The sequence below is a fragment of the Leptopilina boulardi genome, unplaced genomic scaffold (genome assembly GCF_019393585.1).
Source record: "Leptopilina boulardi isolate dan_hultmark-lab unplaced genomic scaffold, ZJU_Lbou_2.1 LbouV2_144, whole genome shotgun sequence".
Classification (NCBI taxonomy): Eukaryota; Metazoa; Arthropoda; class Insecta; order Hymenoptera; family Figitidae; genus Leptopilina; species Leptopilina boulardi.
This window is the reverse complement of record NW_026137690.1, coordinates 1,957,033-1,979,195: the sequence shown is the minus strand read 5'-3', so window position 1 is coordinate 1,979,195 and position 22,163 is coordinate 1,957,033. Positions and strand designations below refer to the sequence as shown.

The 22,163-nt window shown below is 18.9% G+C and overlaps 1 protein-coding gene across 2 annotated transcripts; it reads left to right on the top strand.

Annotated features, from left to right (window-relative positions):
* Nucleotides 1–11: 11 nt before the first annotated feature.
* On the top strand, nt 12–21,943 carry LOC127291595 (trafficking protein particle complex subunit 11). 2 transcript variants are annotated; one of them, XM_051320795.1, is made up of 20 exons: nt 12–130; nt 1,723–1,914; nt 2,523–2,692; nt 2,807–2,992; nt 6,312–6,485; nt 6,612–6,779; nt 6,861–7,065; nt 10,339–10,512; nt 10,842–10,920; nt 11,134–11,188; nt 11,289–11,496; nt 11,727–11,929; nt 12,039–12,332; nt 16,608–16,813; nt 17,065–17,411; nt 19,983–20,167; nt 20,641–20,863; nt 21,067–21,175; nt 21,314–21,390; nt 21,745–21,943. In XM_051320795.1, exons 2-20 carry the CDS (start codon nt 1,726–1,728, stop codon nt 21,769–21,771), a joined length of 3,279 nt encoding a protein of 1,092 aa, XP_051176752.1. In that variant the 5' UTR covers nt 12–130; nt 1,723–1,725; the 3' UTR covers nt 21,772–21,943. The 2 variants fall into 2 exon arrangements, with proteins under 2 accessions (XP_051176752.1, XP_051176751.1); XM_051320794.1 differs by having other exon boundaries at nt 29–189.
* The last annotated feature ends 220 nt before the right edge of the window (nt 21,944–22,163 follow it).

Below are 22,163 nucleotides of genomic sequence, written 5' to 3'. Positions count from 1 at the left end.
AATTATGGTGACAGTGACAGATTTTCTAACCTTATGAATATGTTTTAAACTTTTTTTCTGCTCAGTCCTCTATTAAAAAATCGTAAAAAAAATAATAAAATATGTAAAAATATAATTAAATTCATTAAATGTACGTGTTTTTTTTTATATTGTGATTTAAGAAATTAAGTTTATTAAAATTACAATCATGTAAGTTTCGTAAATTACAATTAATTATATATTTACAACCAGTTGTCATTTATTTTAATAATTTATTCTCACTTTTATTCATATATAACTATATTTTATCTGTTTTAATTTTTTTTATTCGAATTTGTTTTTTATTTTAGTATTTACTATAAAATTTGACATTTTTTTGGTAAATTGACACCTTTTTGTATTGTAGAAAATGTATTTATGAAAATTGTACTATTTTGGAATTTTAAGGATCGGAAAAAAATGACAGATTATTGTCAAGTTTATTTATATCGAACAATTTTTTTTGTTTAGAAAGAATAGAATTTGGTTATTGTTTTTTTTTAACAATAGATTTATTACATTTGTTTCTTTTTGGTGATTTTTTTTAACATAACCTTAAAATGTATAAACTTTTTTAAAGGAGTTTTTAGTACAAAATAATAATAATAACTAATAATAATAATAATAACTATTATTATTATTATTATAAAAATAAAAAAATAATATAGTACATAAAATAAAATATAAAAAACACAAAAATAACATTTTTAATGTAAAATTTTTGATATTTTATAGTTATTAATTATAAAGTATAATTGTAAATAATAATAATAATTATAAATGAAGTTTTTATTATAAAACCGCGATTTAATTTAATATTTTTTTTTAATCGTTACTGCAATAATTTAAGTATAATTTAAATCGTAATTAAAGTCACAATTTTTAATAAATAATTAATAAATAATTAATTAATTAATAAATAATTAATTAATAATTAATAAATAATTAATTAATTTTACTTTAAATTAAGGGATCAAATTTAAATCAAAGAGTTTTTTATATTTTTAAATTTTTTGTAAACATTTTTTTTTTTTAAATGAAAAATTTATATTTAAATAAATTTCAATGTAAAAAATAATTAAAAAAAAACACGATTTGTTAGTTTTAATTTTTAAATAATATATTAATATCTAAATTAATAAATATATTAAATATAATATTAATATATAAATATTCCCTGATGCTTGAATATTATTAAATTTATTGTTTCGATATTTATTTTATTAAAAAATCAAAACATAAAACAAAAAAAATAAATAAACATTAGTTGGTTATTTAAGTGCTTCTGCACTAAAGATAATTTTTTTTTTTACAAATTTATAAACTTTTACATTGTAATTAAATAAATAAATAATAATAATAACAATAATAACAATAATTAAAAATAATAAAAGGAAAAAACAAAATAATAATAAATAAATAATAACAATTAATAAATAAATAAGTAAATAATAATAGTAATTTAATAATAATAATAATAATAATTAAATAATAATAATAATATTATAATAATAATTAAATATTAATATTGAAAAAAAAATTCTTTTAATAAAATGAATAATGAATTTTTTCGTAATTAACAAAGTAGAGAAGTTTGTTAAAAACTTTTAAAAAAAAATAATAAATTGAAATAAAAATTAGTATTATTATTATTATTATTAGCTACTAATTATTTAATTTTGTTTTTTCTTTTTAATTTTCTAGAAAATGTTTGAGTTGCCAGCGGAATTGACAGCCAAACCTTTGGCCTTTGTGGCTATAACTGGTTTAAATATGTCAAATACAATTCACAAATCGATTTGGGACGCATTTATCAATAATCGTCGTCCTGATAGTGCTGCTATTCAATATAAATTATTAAGTGGCAGTTTCGAATTTCCAACTGTAAAACCGAAGGTAATTTATTGGAATTAATTTTTTTTTTTTTTTTTTAATTTTATTTTTAAATACATAATTAACTATCAAAATAAAAATTCGGACAAATGAAAGTTGAGAGAATTGGAATTTCTTTCAATTTAAAAAAAATTCGAATCAGATAAAATTCGATTGAATGAGAATTCTGTTAAATTAAAATTCGCTTCAATTTAAATTCCTGTTAAATAGAAATTCGCTTCAATTTAAATTCCTGTTAAATAGAAATTCGCTTCAATTTAAATTCCTGTTAAATAGAAATTCGCTTCAATTTAAATTTTTTTTTTTCAATAAATAGTCATATAAAGAAATTAATTTGTAAAATAAAAATTCCGGCGAAAATTCAGTAGCTAAAATTTTTTTCTAAATTAAAAATTCGTGTAAAAAAGAAATTTTTTCAATTGCTAATTCACGAAATGAAAATTTGTCTTAAAAAATAATTATTTTTAATAAAATTCCAATTAATGTTTTTTAATGGAAGTTTTTTTTTTTTGAATTCGTACCTAAAATTTTTGTGGCAACCATCTATTTTAAATTATAAAATTAATCAAAAATTTTTTTTTGATAAATTTCGAATTTTTTTTTTTTTACAGAGAAATTCTTACGAATGGTACATACCAAAGGGAATTTTAAAACGAAATTGGATGAATAAATATTTAAATGAAATTCCCTCTCTTGTTGTTGTTTTCTATGATCTTGATTGGACCGATCCAATGTGGAATGAGAAAAAAATGGAATGTGTCTCGAGAGTCGATTCTTTGAGGTAAAAAAAAAAAAAAAAAGGAAAAAGAAAAATAATATTTAAAAAATTGTTTTATATTCTGCAAAACATTTTTTTTCTTTTTTTAAATTAAATTATTTTCAAATTTCATTATAGAGCCGTTTCAGAAGGACGAAATCCAAGGATTGCAATTGTTTTGATTCAAAGACACGCGGCTCCTCCGGGTACAGAGGATGTCCTTGCAACTGAGAGAGCAACAGCACTTTATACCGCTTGCGATATTCCTGCGAAATCACTTTATATTCTACCACTTGGCGATCATCTCATGGGATACATTACTAGGTGAAAAAAAATTTTTAAATTTGAAATTTTTTTTTCAATTTCTTTCTTATTTAATTTACATTTACTTTTTGAATAAAAAAAAAATATTAATATGTATTTAAATTAAATTAATAATTTATTAATTATTTAATAATTAATTTAAATATTAAATACTTTCTTTATAAATTTTATTTTATTATTATAATGAAAACTCAAAATTATTATATAATAATAAAATGCTTGGTCTGTCCTTCTGTCCTAAATTGAAGTTGGACTTTTCTGATTTCACGTGTTTTTTTGAATATTAATCTTATGACGTGTCAAATTTTGACAATTCTTTTTCTCATTTTTGCCAAAGTTGTATAATTGTGTTTCCAAATTTCGGAATAAGTTTCTTTAAAATTCCTAATTCGAAAATTCAATTCACGAAGCTCAAGTACACAACGTTTACCAACGAAAGTTTTTTTAAAGTTGTATATTCATTCAAAAATTGTATACAAATACAAAAAATTTATGATGAGAAAAAATATGCGCCAGGAAATTTCGTACAAGATAGTAATTTGAAAAAAATTTATTTTTCAAAAATAATTTTTAAGGTATCAGGGGCCAACGAATACCTATATTAAATATTAATTATAAAAAACACAGGTCTCGAATCGACACAAAAAAGTCGTTTTAGTCGATTTATATTCAAAAAAAAAGTGGATTTGTTTTTTATTTTAACAAAAATATTTTACAGATTTTTAAATAAATTTTTTTTTCAGAAGAATCCTTTTCGAAGGGTTAAGGTTGAAATTTTTAGAAATAATTAAATTTCAAAAGATATTGTTAATTTTTAAACAATTATTAAATTTTACAGAACTAAAAATAATATATCAAACAATTTTTGGAAAACATTTTTTAAAATTAATTGAATTTTCAAAGATTTAAAATTGAGCTTTTTGAAATTAATTGAAACTTTAAGTGTTTTGTAATTAAAATTTTAGATGATTTCACTAAAAATTTATTAGAAAATGCAGACAAAATATAATAATTTGAAAATCATTTTTAATTGAAAAATGGTTTCAGATAGTTGAAATTTCAAAGAATATTATTAAAATAGTTAAAAATAATTGAATTTCCTTAGAGTTATAATTGAAATTATAAAAAATTTCAAAAAAAAAAAATTTTCGATGGAAAATTTTAGAAATAATTAAATTTTAGATGCTTTTAAATTCAAATTATTGAAAATTCAATTAATTTTGAATTCAAATTTTTTGAGAATAATGAAATTTTATTTGATTTTAAATTGAACATTTTTGGGAAATAATTGAATTTTGATTGAAATTTTGGATATTAATTTAATTAAAGTTCATTTTTGATTAAATATTTGAATAATTAATTTTGAATAGAAATTTTAGAAAAAAAATGGAATTTCAATTAAAATTTTTCAAAATAATTGAATTTTAATTGATTTGGAATTGAAATTTTGGAAAATAATTGAATTTCAATTAATATTAAATTGAAACTTTTGAAAGAAATTGAATTTTACTTAATTTTGGATTGAAAATTTTGAAAATAATTGAATTTTAGTTGATTTAGGATTGAAAATTTTAGAAAATAATTAAATTTCAATTGAAATTTTGGAATATAATTTAATTTTAGTTGATTTTAAATTAAAATTTTTTAAATAATTTAATTTTACTTGATATTAGATTAAAATTTTGAAAATAATTGAATTCTAGTTTATTTTAAGTTGCAAAGTTTTGGGAATAATTGAATTTTAGTTGATTTTGAATTGAAATTTTGGAAAATAATTGATTTTGAATTGAAATTTTGGAAATTAATTGATTTTGAATTGAAAATTTGGAAAATAATTTATTTTAAATCGAAAATTTCGAAAATAATCGAATTTCATTTGAATATAAATTGCATATTTAATTGAATTTCAATTGAAATTTTAGAAAATAATTGAATTTTAGTTAATTTTCAATCGAAATTTTGGAAAATAATTGAATTTTAGTTGATTTTGAATTTAAAATTTTTTTAAAAATTGAATTTTAATTAAAATTTTAGAAAATAATTGAATTTTAGTTGATTTTGAATTGAAATTTTGGAAAATAATTGATTTTGAATTGAAAATTTTGGAAAATAATTGAATTTCGATTAAAATTTTTCAAAATAATTGAATTTGAATTGATTTTTTAATTGAAAATTTTGGGAAATAATTGAATTTGAATTGAAATTTTGGATAATATTTTAATTTAAGTTCATTTTTGATTGAAAATTTGGATAATAAAATTTTGAATAGAAATTGTAGAAAATAATTGAATTTTTTTTCATTTTAAATTGAAAACTTGGTAAATAATTAAATTGTAAATTGAAAATTTTGGATAATTATTGGATTTTTAATTGATTTTGAATTAAAATTTCGGTTAATAATTGAATTTTAGTTTATTTTGAATTGAAATTTTTAAAAAATAATTTAATTTTATTGTGATATATTTTTTTTAAATTATAAACAATTGTTAAATTTCATAAAAATTTTAATTGAAAAATAATTTTGTTATAAGTGAATTTGTGATGTATTTCATTAAAATTATTAAAAATAATTAATTTAGTGAAGAATCATTTTAGTTCAAAATTTGTTAAATAATTGAATTAAAAAAGATCTGAAGAAGATCTACATTTTATACTAAAAAAATGTATTTTATTTACATTTTCTTTTCAAATGTAAAAAAAAATGTCGCTTTTTATTAAAATAAATCAATAAAAGTCGTATTTTTGGAAAAAAGTCGGAAAAAGTCGTATAATCCGAGGCCTGTAAACATATAATTTTCATTATTATCATTTAATATGTAATAATATTCTAATAAATTAAATTATTATTGATAATATTAATCTTTTATTTCTTTATAACAAACAATTAAATACTCAATTTGGCGCGCTTGCACGCGTTTAATTTTGCTAGTTATTTAATAATTAATTTAAATATTAAATACTTTCTTTATAAATTTTATTGTATTATTATACTTAAATAATAATTATTTATTATCTCAATGATAATTAGACAAACATTCAATTTTCAAAAAAAAATTTAATTAGAATTTATCAAAAATTTCAATATTTATCATAAATTAAATTATTTTCAAAAAAAAAAAAAAAAATGTTATTTCAATTCAGCAAAAAATTTAATTTTCAAAAATTTTTATGGAAATTAGTAAAAAAAAAAAAAATTTAATTACTATTAAATTTAAACGATATTTTTTCGCGTCTTAAAAGTTGAATTTATTCAACTGTTAATTTTAGTGAATTTTGTACTAAAAATTGAAGGGAATTTTTTTTCCCCCTTTTATTTTAGATTGGAAGGAGCGTTTAACGACTTGGCGCAAGGATTTTATCATCTCGAATATCGAAATGTGAAAGGACATCGTGATCAATTAAATAAAACGACTCATCAATATTTATTTATTCGACATCAATTTAAAATGGGCTTTTTTAACGAACTCAAACATGAACAACATACAGCTCAAAAGTAAGAGAAAAAAAAATTCATTTTATTTATTTATATAATAATTTTAAATATATTTTTTCTATTTTCTTCTATAATCTTCTGCTAATTATTTTTTTTGTGTAATTAAAAAAAGAAATTTTCTTTCAGACACTATCAGCAAGCTTACAACAATTTACTCGATATACGAATGACTGACACAAATTCATTAGAAATCAAAACTGTTGCTAGTTTTTTAAATTACAAATTATGTAAATTAATGTTTTTGTTAAATCTTCCAAAAGATGCAATATCACAATTTAAAAGTCACACTGAAAGGTAAGAATGATCAAATTTTTCAAATATTATTTATTAAAAGAACTTTTTTGTTAAAAGAGAATGTGAATTTTTTTTTTTTAGATTTAAAATTAGACCGGGACCTTCGGAATTGATATTTGAGCATCACGCCTGGATGTCGAGTCAGTATTCGACGTTTGCCGAATTATTTGACGAAGCAATTCGACAAGGACTTCCAGCTGTTCAAACGCAGCATCCTGGTTATTATTTTCAATTGGCAGCTAAATACGCGAGCGAAAGGCAATTGGCATCAAAGGAAATTTGCTCTGTACGTATTTATTGAATTTTGCATTAAAAAAGAAAAAAGAAAAATTAAAATTAAGAAATTAAAAAAAAAAAAATTAATTAAACTGTAATACCGAAGGTAATTTATTGAAATTTAAAATTATTTTTCTTTCAATATAATTATTTTAAAATACACAATTAAATTTTTTTTTATACATAAATTTGGAATTTAAAGAAAATTATAACAAAATCAGACCTCGGATTAAACGACTTTTTATGACTAATTTTAATAAAATGCGACTTTTTCGAATTTTTTCTACATTTAAAAAAAAAAAATTAAACAAAATCCTTTTTTTATACAATGCAGATTTAACAGATTTTCAACTAAAATTATTCACTAAATTAACTATTCTTAATAATTTTCATGAAATTCTTCTGATATTCAATTATCTTAAACTGATTTTCATTAAAATTTTTTATAAAATTTAATAATTTGTTATATTTAAAAAAAAAATTAGCAAATAAAATTGCCAAAAAAATTTTAATTTAAAATCACTTGAAAACTTAATTATTAGCAAAAAATTTCAATTATTTCTAATGATTTTTATAATATTGTTCAAAAATTCAATTATCTGAGAGCATTATTCAATTAAAAACTTTTGAAATTCAATTTTTTTTATGTGATTATGAATGTTTAAATATTGAATATTTAACCAAATGTATGCTTTATAAACCTCTATTGAGGTTTCAAATTGCTTTTAATAAAAAAAAAATAAAAAATAAATTCTTCATCAAAAGGAAATCACTAGAAATTTTTCCTATTGTAATTATTGTCTAAAATTTAACACAATATTTTGAAATTCAAATATTTTCGAAAATTTCAATTCAAAATCAACTAAAATACAATTATTTTCCAAAATTTCAATTCAAAATCAACTTTTTTTTCAAAATTTTCAATTCAAAATCAACTAAAATTAAATTATTTTCCAAAAATTTTAAATTGAAATTCAATTATTTTCAAAATTTGAAATTAAAAATCATTTATTTTGAAAATTTTCAAATTCAAATTCAATTACTTTTCAATTTTTCTATTTAAAATTAAATAAAATTCAATTATTTTAAAAATTTCAATTCAAAATTAATTAAAATTCAATTGTTTTCAAAAATTTCAATTGAAATTCAATTTTTTTCAAAATTTGCAATTTAAAATCAACTAAAATTCAATTCTTTTCAAAATTTTCGATTTAAAATCTATTATTTTCCAAAATTTCAATTCAAAATCAATTAAAATTCAATTATATTGACAAATTTTAATTGAAATTCAATTATTTTCCAAAATTTTCAATTCAAAATCAACTAAAATTCAATTATTACCCGAAATTTTAATTCAAAATCAATTAAAAATCCAATAATTATCGAAAATTTTCAATTTAAAATTCAATTATTTTCCAAATTTTATGTTTAAAATTAACTAAAATTGAATTATATTCCAAAATTTAAATTCAAAATCAACTAAAATTTAATTATTTTTCAAAATTTTCAATTGAAATTTAATTATTTTCAAATCCAAATCAACTAAAATTCAATTATTTACAAAATTTTATTTTTAAAATTTACTAAAATTCAATTATTTTCCAATATTTCAATTCAAAATCAACTAAACTTCAATTATTTTCGGAATTTTAAATTTAAAATCAACTAAAATTAAATTATTTTCTAAAATTTCAATTCAAAACCAACTAATATTTAATTATTTAAAAAATTTCAATTCCAAATCCATTAAAATTCAATTTTTTGCAAAATTTCAATTAAAATTCAATTATTTGCAAAATTTGCAACTCAAACTTAACAAAAATTCACTTATTTTCCAAACTTTCAATTCAAAATTAGTTAAAATTCAATTATTTTCCAAAATTTCAATTGAGATTCAATTATTTTCATAATTTTCAATTCAAAATCAACTAAAATTCAATTATTTTCTAAAATTTCCTTTCAATATCAATTATTTTCCAAAATTTTAATTGAAATTCAATTCTTTTCAACAATTTCAATTCGAAATCAACGAAAATTCAATTATTTTCTAAAATTTAAAATTAAATTTATCAAAAATTGTATTTTTGGAAAATTATTCAATTTTTGTTAAATTTAAATTGAAATTTTTGAATATAATTGAATTTCAGTTGATTTAGAATTGAAAATTTTAAAAATAATTGAATTTTAGTAGATATAGAATTGAAAATTTTAAAAATAATTGAATTTTAGTTGATATAGAATTGAAAATTTTAAAAATAATTGAATTTTAGTTGATTTAGAATAGAAATTTTTGAAAATAATTGAATTTCAATTGAAATTATCAACATTTTTAATACAAAATCAACAAAAATTTACTTATTTTCCAAAATTTCAATTCAAAATTAATTAAAATTCAATTATTTTCAAAAATTTAAATTTAAAATTAATTGAAATTTAATTATTTTCATAATTTTCATCTCATTGTCAACGAAAAATCACTTGTTTTCCAAAATTTAAATTCTAAATTAATTAAACTTGAATTATAGTTTTAAAAATTTTAATTTATGAGCTTGTAAAATTTAATTATTTCAACAATTTTTTTGATATTTAATAATTTTAATTATAACTTTTCTGAAATTTAATTATTTTTTAAATATTTTCAAAAATTTTACTATCTGAAACCATTTTTTTGCGTAAAAAGTTTTTAAATTATTGTATTTTTGTCTGCAATTTCTAATAAATTTTTTTTTAGTAAAATCATCAAAAATTAAAATCATCTGAAGTACAATTAATTTCAAAAATAAAAATTATAAATCTTTCAAAATTCAATTATAATTTAAAAACTGTTATCTAAAAATATTTTATAAATTATTATATTATATTATATAAATTATTTCCATTACTGAATTAATAAAATGAATTTAATATCTAATAATATTTGTTATTTTAAGTAAAATATTTCATTAACCAATTAAATTTTGGTAAAATAAAAAAATCGACTTTTTCGATTTTTTTTTTTTTTTTTGAATATAAATCAACTATTTTTGTGCTTTAAACTCAATCCGAGGCATGTAATTATTTTAAAATATATAATTAAATTTTTTTCTACACATAAATTTGGAATTTTAAACAAAATTATTACAAAATAAATGAATTATCTTTATTGTCAAATTGACTGAATATTTACCTAAAAAAAAAAATGAATTAATACCTAAAGAAAAATTAATAATTTGAATAGTTAATTTTTTTTTTTTTTTTGTAAAAGTAAAATAAAAAATATTGATAAAGTTTCACATTGTTTCAGAGTGTGAAATCGTATCCAGAACCGGATCCATTGGGAGATGAGGAAAAAATGGAATTTTATGGTCAAAGGCCATGGAGACTGGGAAAATTAAATGCTGAACCTGCGGATTCAATGGGCGAAACAGCAGCGATTCAGGCTCTTCAGTTTAGAGAGAAAACCACTGTCAATCATTCTGTAAGTAATAAATTAAAAATTAAAATAAAAAAAAATATTTATTATTTTTAATAATTCAGTGCAGGGCTAATAAAAATCATGTTTAAAAAAAAACCAAGAAATACGTTTTTTGTTTATTTAAATCTGATGTTTTTTAAAATTGTAAATAAATAAAGAAATTCCTTTTCTTTTAAATTAAAATTAAAAACTCGCATTTTTATTATAAAAAAGAAAAATTTTTATTTAATAAAATCTACAAAGTAAAAATTAATAAAGAAGAAAACAATAAATCGCTGTAAAAATCGTTTACACAAAAAAATGATAAATGAAATAATAAATTTTTTTTTCAGATGATAATTATAGGCCTTTTAGGAAATGCAATTTCACAGTTTAAAATCTATCGATGTCCACGAATGCGTCGAGTATTAGGTAATTTGTAATTTTGCAAATTTATTAATTGTAATTTATAATTTTTTATTTGTAATTTTTGCAAATTTTGTAATTTATAAATTCTAATTTGTAATTTTGCAAATTTTATAATTTATAATTTGTAATTTTGCAAATTTTATAATTTGTAATTTTGCCAATTTATTATTTATTTATTTTAAAATAGAAAATACATAATTAACAATTAATTTTCAGTTGTACAAATGGCGGAGGAATATTTTAATGCAAAAGATTATGGAAAAGTTTTAACGTGAGTAAAAAAAAAAAAAAAAATGAAAAATTAATCAAGAATTTGTTAATATTTTTAGGGAATAAAATTTTGATTTTGATGACAAAAAAAAAAATTGCAGATTATTGATTCATATGTTATGGGAATATCGAAGCGAGCGCTGGCCGCTTTTACTCACAAATATTTTAAAGACTGCTCTTCGCGCTGCATATTTATCAGTTAATGTTCAGGATTATCTTGCATTGGCCCTTGAATCCCTGGGACCAACGACATTGTTTTCCAATGAACATCATTCGACTATTCATGCCAATATTTTCAGTATACTCCAGGTTAGTGTTTGAAAAAAAATTTATATTTTATTTATTTTTTAACTATTTTTTTTATTATTTTATTCGCATTTATAAAGGCTTACAAAAAGAAAAAAAAGGAAATATTTTATTTATTTCGTTTACGAATTTACAGAAAGTAAAAGAAAATGTATTTACTATTTTAAATAGTAAAAAAATTATTATTTTATTCTAATTGAATAATTTTTGTTCTTCTCAATAAATAATAATAGAGAAAACCACCAAATCCAGAGCCAGATTTGCCTGAACATGACAAAAGTGTTGTTCAAAAATGGAATTCAGAACTTTCTCGACCGGAGCCAATTTTATTTACAATCGATGACAATACAACATTGTCATTTATTGAAATTAAAACGAGATTCACCGAACCAAAGTACACTGTCAATTCTAATGTAACGATTCAAGTTCTCGTCAGGTATTAAAAAAAAAATCAATATAATAAAAATATTAATTATTAATTATTATGCAGAATATATTAAAAATAAAAAGATTATTAATTTTTTTTTCTTCTTCTCATTTTTTAGGAACTTGTGTCGAGAAAATATCGAATTTTCAAAAATATCCGTAACAGTCAGTAATCCAGGATATAATTTGGAAATTCCAATAATCGGAAGTTCTGAGGATTTTAAATTTCGTCAAAATGAAATAAAAAAATTCACATGTCAATTTCAAGTTCAGTGCAATGGAAATGAAATTCAAATTAGCGCAGTTTCTTTTTATTTAGGTCGGGAAAATAATTGTTGTGTTGTTATGCGATTTTCACCAAACGGAAGTGATAATTCTGTCGATCGACTGTATCCGGAAATTCAACAACTTCGGTGAGTTTTTTTTTTTGTCACCTGAATTTAGTTTTTAATTATATAATAATAAAATACTTGGTCTGTCCTTCTGTCTTAACTTAAAGTTGGCCTTTTCTGATTTCACTTGTTTTTTTTTTTAATAGTAATCTTATGACGTGTCAAATTTTGACAATTCTTTTTCTCATTTTTGCCAAAATTGTATAATTGTGTTTCCAAATTTCGGAATAAGTTTCTTTAAAATTCCAAATTCGAAAATTCAATTCACGAAGCTGAAGTACACAACGTTTACCAATGAAATTTTTCTAAAAATTGTATATTGATTCAAAAATTGTAGACAAATAGAAAAAATTTATGATGAGAAAAAAGATGCACCAGAATATTTCGTACAAGATAGTAATTTGAAAAAAATTTATTTTTAAAAATTTATTTTTAAGGTACCAGGGGCCAACGAATACCTATTAAATATTAATTTTAAAAACACAGGCCTCGAATCAACTTAAAGACCCAAAAAAGTCGTTTTAGTCGATTTATATTACAAAAAAAAATTGGATTTGTTTGAAAATTTTGGGAAATAATTAAATTTTAATTGAAATTTTGAATAATTAATTTTGAATAGAAATTTTAGAAAATAATTGAATTTTATTTCATTCTAAATTGAAAACTTGGTAAATAATTAAATTTTAAATTGAAAATTTTCGATAATTATTGGATTTTTAATTGATTTTGAATTAAAATTTCGGGTAATAATTGAATTGAAAACTTTGGAAAATAATTGAATTTCAATTAAAATTTGTCGATATAATTGAATTTTAATTGATTTTGAATTGAAATTTTGGAAAATAATAGATTTTAAATCGAAAATTTTGAAAAGAATTGAATTTTAGTTGATTTTAAATTGCAAATTTTGAAAAAAATTGAATTTCAATTGAAATTTTAGAGAATAATTGAATTTTAGTTAATTTTTAATTGCAATTTTTGAAAATAATTGAATTTTAGTTAATTTTGAATTGAAAATGTTCATAATTTCAATTGAAATTCAATTATTTTCAAAAATTTCTATTCTAAATCAACTACAATTCAATTAGTTTAAAAATTTTCAATTCAAATTCAACTAAAATTCAATTACTTTTCAAAATTCTAATTGAAATTCAATTATTTTCCAAAATTTCAAATGAAATTCAATTACTTTCCAAAATTTACAATTCAAAATCAACTAAAAATCAATAATTTTTAAAATTTGCAATCTAAATGAACAACAATTGATTTTTACTGGATTTTGAATTGAAATTTTTGAAAATAATTGTAATGTAATTGATTTTGAATTGAAATTTTGGAAAATAATTAATTTTAAATCGAATATTTTGAAAATAATTGAATTTTAGTTGATTTTAAATTGCAAATTTTGAAAATAATTGAATTTTAGTTGATTTTGAATTAAAAATTTTGGAAAATAATTGAATTTCAATTAAAATTTGTCAATATAATTGAATTTTAATTGATTTTGAATTGAAATTTTTGAAAATAATTGATATTGAAAGGAAATTTTAGAAAATAATTGAATTTTAGTTGAAAATAATTGATTTTAAATCGAAAATTTTGAAAAGAACTGAATTTTAGTTGATTTTAAATTGCAAATTTTGAAAATAATTGAATTTCAATTGAAATTTAAAAAAAAAATTGAATTTTATTTCATTTTAAATTGAAATTTTTAAAAATAATTGAATTTTAGTTGATTTTAAATTGCAAATTTTGAAAAAAATTGAATTTCAATTGAAATTTTAGAAAATAATTGAATTTTAGTTAATTTTCAATTGCAATTTTTGAAAAAAATTAAATTTTAGTTGAGTTTGAATTTAAAATGTTCATAATTTCAATTAAAATTCAATTATTTTCAAAAATTTCTATTCTAAATCAACTACAATTCAATTATTTTTAAAATTTTCAAATAAAATTCAATTACTTTTCAAAATTCCAATTAAAATTCAAGTATTTTGAAAAATTTAAATGGAAATTCAATTATTTTCCAAAATTTACAATTCAAAATCAACTAAAATTCAATTATTTTTAAAATTTTCAATCTAAATGAACAACAATTCAATTATATTCCAAAATTTCAATTTAAATTTATCAAAAATTCAATAATTTTCCAAAAATCCAAGTTTTGATAAATTTAATTTTAAAATTTAGAAAATAATTGAATTTTCGTTGATTTTAAATTGCAAATTTTGAAAATAATTAAATTTTAGTTGATTTTTAATTGAAAATTTTGGAAAATAGTTGAATTTCAATTAAAATTTTTCAAAATAATTGAATTTTAATTGTTTTTGAATTGAAAATTTTGGGAAATAATTGAATTTTAATTGAAATTTTGGATAATAATTTAATTGAAGTTCATTTTTGATTGAAAATTTGGATAATTAATTTTGAATAGAAATTTTAGAAAATAATTAAATTTTATTTCTTTTAAATTGAAAACTTGGTAAATAATTAAATTTTAAATTAAAAATTTTTGATAATTATTGGACCCGTGTGGAAAAGTGATGTGGGCCCCCAGCGGGGGCCCTTATGGATCGCCCTCATGCCATGAGGGCCGCATATGGATGATCCATAGGGGCCCCTCATGGAAACGACATGCTCATCGATGAGGGCGCCCGCATGGGCGATCCATGAGGGTGCCCCTACGGGCGCCCTTATGGGCCCTCACGTTTGCCCTCATCTTGCCCTCAAGTTTGCCATAATGTTTTTTAATCAATAATATTAATAATAAAAGTTAATTAATAATAAATAAGCTTAAGTTATGAATAAATAACATATTTATTTAATAATTATTCAATTTTAAATTAAATTCTTACTCAAATTCAATTTATTAATTAACGTTCTAATTAATTAACTGTCGGATATAATTAAAAGTAATAATAAATTAATTAATTAAAAAATTAAAAAATATTTAATTTATGCATACTATTAACGGATATTTTCATTTTTCAATTAATTCATACATAGAATTAATGATTAAACGCAAACCTGAGAAATAAATAAATCTAACGCATGGGGGGAATCGAACCTACGACCTACGGACTATGAGTCTAACGCTTTACCAACTACGCTACGTACGCTACTTCAAAACGAATGCTAACTTCTTGATGCTATTTAAACTTCAAAAATACCTAACAAAGAAAAGTGCTTAACATCATTTAGTTAAAGTTAAGATATTAAATTATATTTTCCAATCAAATGCAATTTATAAAATATAATTAATTATATGCTTTATGATTATTATCATGAATCATCTCAGGCGAATTTTCAAAAAAGTGTAAATATATTTTTATTAAAAACGCGTTTTTCGTTGTTTTAAATCATTGGAAACATTCATTTTTTGTTGATAAAAAAATATTTGATTTTTGGACTTAGAAAATTTTGCTAATCGATCATGAGGGCGATCCATGCGGGGCCCCTACGGTGCCCCTCATGGATTCGCCATATGGATCAGCCCTCATGGGCCCCCGCCGGGGGCCCCGAACTCTTGAGGGCAAGATCGTGGCTTTTTCCACACGGGCGATGTTTAATTGATTTTGAATTAAAATTTCGGGTAATAATTGAATTTTAGTTTATTTTGAATTGAAATTTTTAAAAAATAATTCAATTTTATTGTGATATTTTTTTTTAAAAATTATAAACAATTGTTAAATTTCATAAAAATTTTAATTGAAAAATAATTTTGATATAATTGAATTTGTGATGTATTTCATTAAAATTATTAAAATTAATTAATTTAGTGAAGAATCATTTTATTTTAAAATTTGTTAAATAATTGAATTGAAGAAGATCTAAAGATCTACATTTTATACTAAAAAATGTATTTTATTTACATTTTTTTTCAAATGTAAAAAAAAAGTGTCGCATTTTATTAAAATAAGTCGATAAAAGTCGTATTTTTGGAAAAAAGTCGGAAAAAGTCGTATAATCCGAGGCTTGTAAACATATATAATTTTCATTATTATCATTTAATATGTAATAATATTCTAATAAATTAAATTATTATTGATAATATTAATCTTTAATTTCTTTATAGCAAACAATTAAATTTTGCTAGTTTACTATTATTTTAGTCGAATTTTTCCTTCTATAATACTATTTATGGAAAAATTATTTTTATTTTAATTTAATAGATTTTAATTAATTTGGAAACAAAAAAAAAAACGTAAAGTAAAATTGATTAGAAAAAACAAAAAAAAAATTACAAATAATTTTGGAATTTTAACAAACAATTTTTGTGTTAAATTTTTTTTATAGAAGTAGTGAATTCGATAGAATGAGACCATTAACAACAGCTCAAATTAAACATGAGGAATCGAAAATTATTTTAAAAGCCGAATCAGAAGAGCCAGCATTATTGGGCGAATGGTTTCCAATAAAAATTTCCATTTTCACTGCTGAAAATATAACGAAAAGTATTTTGAAAATGTCCCTTGTTAATACTGGAAATAACGAACAATTAAGTAAGTATTAAAGAAAATTATCAAAAAAAATGTAAATATAATTTTAAACCATGAATTTTTTCTTTAAATTTAATTTTCCTTCTTTTCTTTTTATTATTATTGAAAACTGTTGCAAAGACAATAATTTTTACTGAAAATATTTAATAAATACTATTTAATAATATTGAAATAATAATAATAATTTAATTATTATTTATTTTTATTTAGTAATTTAATAATTCTTCTGTCTTACATTTTTTTTTTTTCTTTAGCCGAATTGAGTTTAAATGCAAAAGACAAACAATCACATATTGCCGATGAAGTGAATATTGTGGAAAATATTTCAATTGAAAGGATTATTTATTTTCGTGCACACAAAATTGGCATAAGGAGTTTTATGATAAAATTGGATTATTTGAAAAATGATCAGAAAAAAAGTACAGAACCACTTATGTTGGATGTGAGTGTTGTAAAACCATTTGAAATTACAACACAATTTTATACAATGCTTTATGAGCCATTGACAAAGGGTTTTATTAATGAGCCATTTTTTATGATGCCACACATTACTTGCACATCGCCATGGCCTATAAAAATTATAGGCACGTCCATTGAATTGGTTTGTTGTATTTTTTTTTTATTTATTAATAATTAAATTCAATTTTTAGGCCTCGAATCGATTTTAAGGCACAAAAAAAGTTGATTTATACTAAAAAAAAAAGTCGATTTTTTTATTTTACCAAAATTTAATTGGTTAATGAAATATTTTACTTTAAATAACAAATATTATTAGATATTAAATTCATTTTATTAATTCTGTAATGAGAATAATTCTATAATGAATATTGTCAAGAAAAATTTATTTCTATTTCATAATCGAACTAAAAGACAAATTTTCAAAATTTTATTTAAGTAGAATAAATTTCTAAAAAGAAATTCTTAAAATTCCATTTTTATTATTTTTTCAAGTTTGATTTAAGTAATTTAGAATTAAAAATTTTGTTACAGTTTTTAGTTTTGATGGTAGAAAAAAAATTCAGGCAATACTTAATCAAGTTTTATAGATTTTTAAATAACTTTTTTTTTTAAATAATAATTTTGGAAGAGTTAAAGTTGAAATTTTGAGAAATAATTGAATTTCAAAAGATTATTGTTAATTTTTAGACAATAATTAAAATTTTAAAGAACTAAAAATAATTTATCATTATAATTTTAGATAACATTTTTTAAAATTTAATTGAATTTTCAAAGATTTATAATTTTTATTTTTGAAATTAATTGAACTTGAAGTGATTTTTAATTTTAAATTTTTGATGATTTCACTAAAAAATTTATTTGAAATTTGCAGATAAAAATACAATAATTTGAAAACTTTTTAAGCGCAAAATGATTTCAAATAGTTCAATTTTCGAAGAATATTATAAAAAACAATAAAAATAATTGAATTTGGAAAGATTTTGTTAAATTTCAGAGAATAATTAAATTTTATAGAATCGCAAATAATTTATCAAATAATTTTTGATCATCTTTTTTTGAGAATAATTGAATTTCAATTTCAATTGATTTTAAATTGAAATTTTTAAAAATAATTGAATTTCAATTGATACTGAATTGAAAATTTAAAAAATAATTAAATTTTAGTTGATTTTGAATTGAAATTTTTGAAAATAATTCAATTTTTTGTTGATTTTGAATTGAAAATGTTGATAATTTCAATTGAAATTCAATTATTTTCAAAAATTTCTATTCTAAATCGACTACAATTCAATTATTTTTAAAACTTTTCAATTCAAAATCAACTAAAATTCAATTACTTTTCAAAATTCCAATTGAAATTCAATTATTTTCCAAAATTTCAAATGAAATTCAATTACTTTCCAAAATTTACAATTCAAAATCAACTAAAATTCAATTATTTTTAAAATTTTCAATTCTAAATGAACTAAAATTAAATTATATTCCAAAATTTCAATTTAAATTTATCAAAAATTCAATAATTTTCCAAAAATCCAAGTTTTGATAAATTTAATTTAAAATTTTAGAAAATAATTGAATTTTCGTTGATTTTGAATTGAAAATGTTGAAAAGAATTGAATTTCAATTAAAATTTTGGAAAATAATTGATACTAAAAGGAAATTTTAGAAAATAATTGATTTTTAGTTGATTTTGAATTGAAATCTTTGAAAACATTTGAATTTCAATAGAAATTTTGAAAATAATAAACTTTTAGTTGATTTTGAAAAGAAATTTTAGAAAATAATTGAATTTTAGTTGATTTTAAATTGAAAATTTAAAAAAAAATTAATTTTAAATTGAAATTTTGGAAAATAATTAAATTTTTGTTGATTTTGAATTGAAAATTCAGGAAATAATTTTATTTTAGTTTATTTTGAATAAAAATTTAGGAAAGTAATTAAAATTTAGTTAATTTTGAATTGAATTTTTTGGATTTAATTGAATCTCAATTTAAATTTTGAAAAATAATTGAATTTTAGTTGATTTTGAATTGAAAATTTAAAAAAAAATTAATTTTAAATTGAAATTTTGGAAAATAATTAAATTTTTGTTGATTTTGAATTGAAAATTTTGAAAATAATTAATATTTTTGCAAATAATTAAATTTCAAGTGATTTTGTATTTAAAATTTTTTGGTAATTTTATTTGCTAATTTTTTTTTTTTTAATTTTAAACAATTATTAAATTTCATAAATATTTTAACTGAATAATAGTTGTAGAAATTTAGTTAAAAATTTGTTTAATAATTGAAATAATGAAGATCTGAAGAAAATCTGAATTGTATATTAAAAAAAAAAAACGTATTTTGTTTAAAATTTTTTTTTAAAAAATGTAAAAAAAAGTCGAAAAAGTCGCATTTTATTAAAATTGTTTCTTGCAAAATTTTTCTTTTTTTGTTTTAAACAAAAATAGTTATAGAACATTCAATTTGATATAATAAAAATAAAGAATATAGTATAAAATTAATAATTAATTAATTAATAATAATAATAATAATAATAATAATAATAATAATAATAATAATAATAATAATAAAATTAATATAATAAGTATAAATATATATAAACATTTTTTTAAAGAATTTTGTTTCAATATTATTCAATAATGAAATTAAAGTAGTTTTATTGTTTTTTGATTTATTCTTTTTTTTTTTAAATAAATTATTAACTTCAGGGAGATTCAATTCAGAGGGAAAGTGAAGGAAAAATGGAGGATAAAGAAGAAAAAAATGAAGAATGTATTTTAGCAGAAACTATTCTTAAAGAAGGTGAAGCTGGAACGGATGTTTATTCAGTTTTTCCAAAAATTGGAAGCGAACAACCAACAAGTACTGGAGTTTATACTGTCAGATGGAAACGGTATTTAATTTTTTTTATTTCTTTTGCATTGCATTTTTCTTCATTTAATAATATTTAATATTATTTTTCAAAGTAGTGAAAAGTCACAAAAAAATTTTTTTTGTTTTTTTTTTTTTTATATAATATAATTTAGAAAATAATAGAATTTTAAAAAGAAGAAAATTTAGAAAATAATTTAATTTAGTTAATAATTAATTTTTGAAAATAATTAAATTTAAATAATATAATTTTCAAAATTAAAATTTAACTAATTTTCTTTTTCTTATACAAAATTTTTACTTAATAAAATTTTTAGCTATCGAATTTTTACCGGAGAATTTTTATTTTACTGTTATTTTCATTACCTTATTATGATATTTTATTTAAAAGAATTTCTGATAAAATTGTTTTAAAAAAAAAATGAAAATTCTAATTTTATTAATTAATTAATTGGAAAATTTTTTAATTGAATTTTTTGGTTTGTTTCATTTAAGAGCGAACAATGAAAATTCTTTGGAAACAAGCAATAGTGTAACATTAACACCACTTTGGGTGGAAAATTCTGTGATTGGAATTGAAGCTAAACTTCCAGCTTTTGGCTCGGTGCGAACTCCCCTTTGCATTACTTATTACATTCGAAATCATTCTGATTTTTTAATAACTCTTCATATGACAATGGAAGCTAGTGATGCCTTTATGTTCGCAGGAAATAAAGAGGTTAATTTTTTTTTAATAATTAATTATGTTTCGTTAATTTTTAGATTTAAATCAATTTTAATTTTTTATTTCAAATTTTTAATTAATTCTTACCTTTTAATTAATTCTTAATTTTTAATTAATTATTAATTTCTAATTAATTATTGAGTTTTAATAAATTATTAATTTTATAAAGATCAAAAAAAAATGTAATTTTAAAACAGGTCGATATTTATATTCTTCCTGAGAGCGAAAGAAAAGTCGAATGGATTTTGCGACCACTTGTCGCTGGATTTGTTGCACTTCCAACATTAACGCTCGCTGTATCAGAGGGTAAGTGACATAATTTTTATTTTTATTTTTTTTACTATTCAAAATTATTTCCTTCTAATTTTTTTTTTTTTTTTCGAAAAATAATCGTTTTTTTTTTTGACAATTTTCTGTATAACTTTTTATTTGTTTTCAATACAGAAGAGGAACACAAATTAAGTAAAAACAAATTAGCCGAAGTTTTAGAAAGATCATTACCAAGTCATATTTATATAATGGTAAGTTTGAAGAAATTCAAAAATTCCAATTTTATAATTTAACTAAATTCTTTTTTTTTAATATAGTTAAATAAGCGAAAATTTTTTTTTTTAGCCACACTTTTAAAATTATTTATTTATTTTTTTGAAATAAAGAATAATATTTGGAAAATATTTAATTTAGGACATTTTAATTTTTTATTTATTTACAAATTAATAAAGAAACTATAAATATTTTTTATTTTTTTTCAGGTAAATTAATAAATTATTAATTAAAAAAATTGAAATTAGTTAAATAAATATTTTATGTCATAATAATTTTTTTTTATTGATAAAGTGTTTATTTTTCTCAAAAAAAAAATTATCTTCTTTCAGCCAAAATCACAAATCTCCGAAGAATAGAAATTTCAAATGAAATAAAATCAATTTCCAACAAAAGCGCAGTTTATTTTTAAATAAACTGTTTTATAAAATAAAATACGAAGGAGAATATTAGAAAAAATTTTTTTTTTTTTTTAATTATGAAACGTGTACAAAATATTTGTTTGTTAAATAAACTTTTGTTTAAGTTAAAGGTCGACATTTTTTTTTATCTCTCATATTTTTAAAATAAAGAAGAAAAAATGGTGAAAAATTAATTCTCTCTCACGATTTTCCGAGAAAAATTACCTTGGAATAAAAAAAAAAAGAATTAAAAAAAATATATTTTTACAATAAAAAATTTATTGTTTATAAGTAATTTTTTTTTTTTGAATTTTATTTTAAATAAAAAAAAAATGATTCCTTTTTGTATT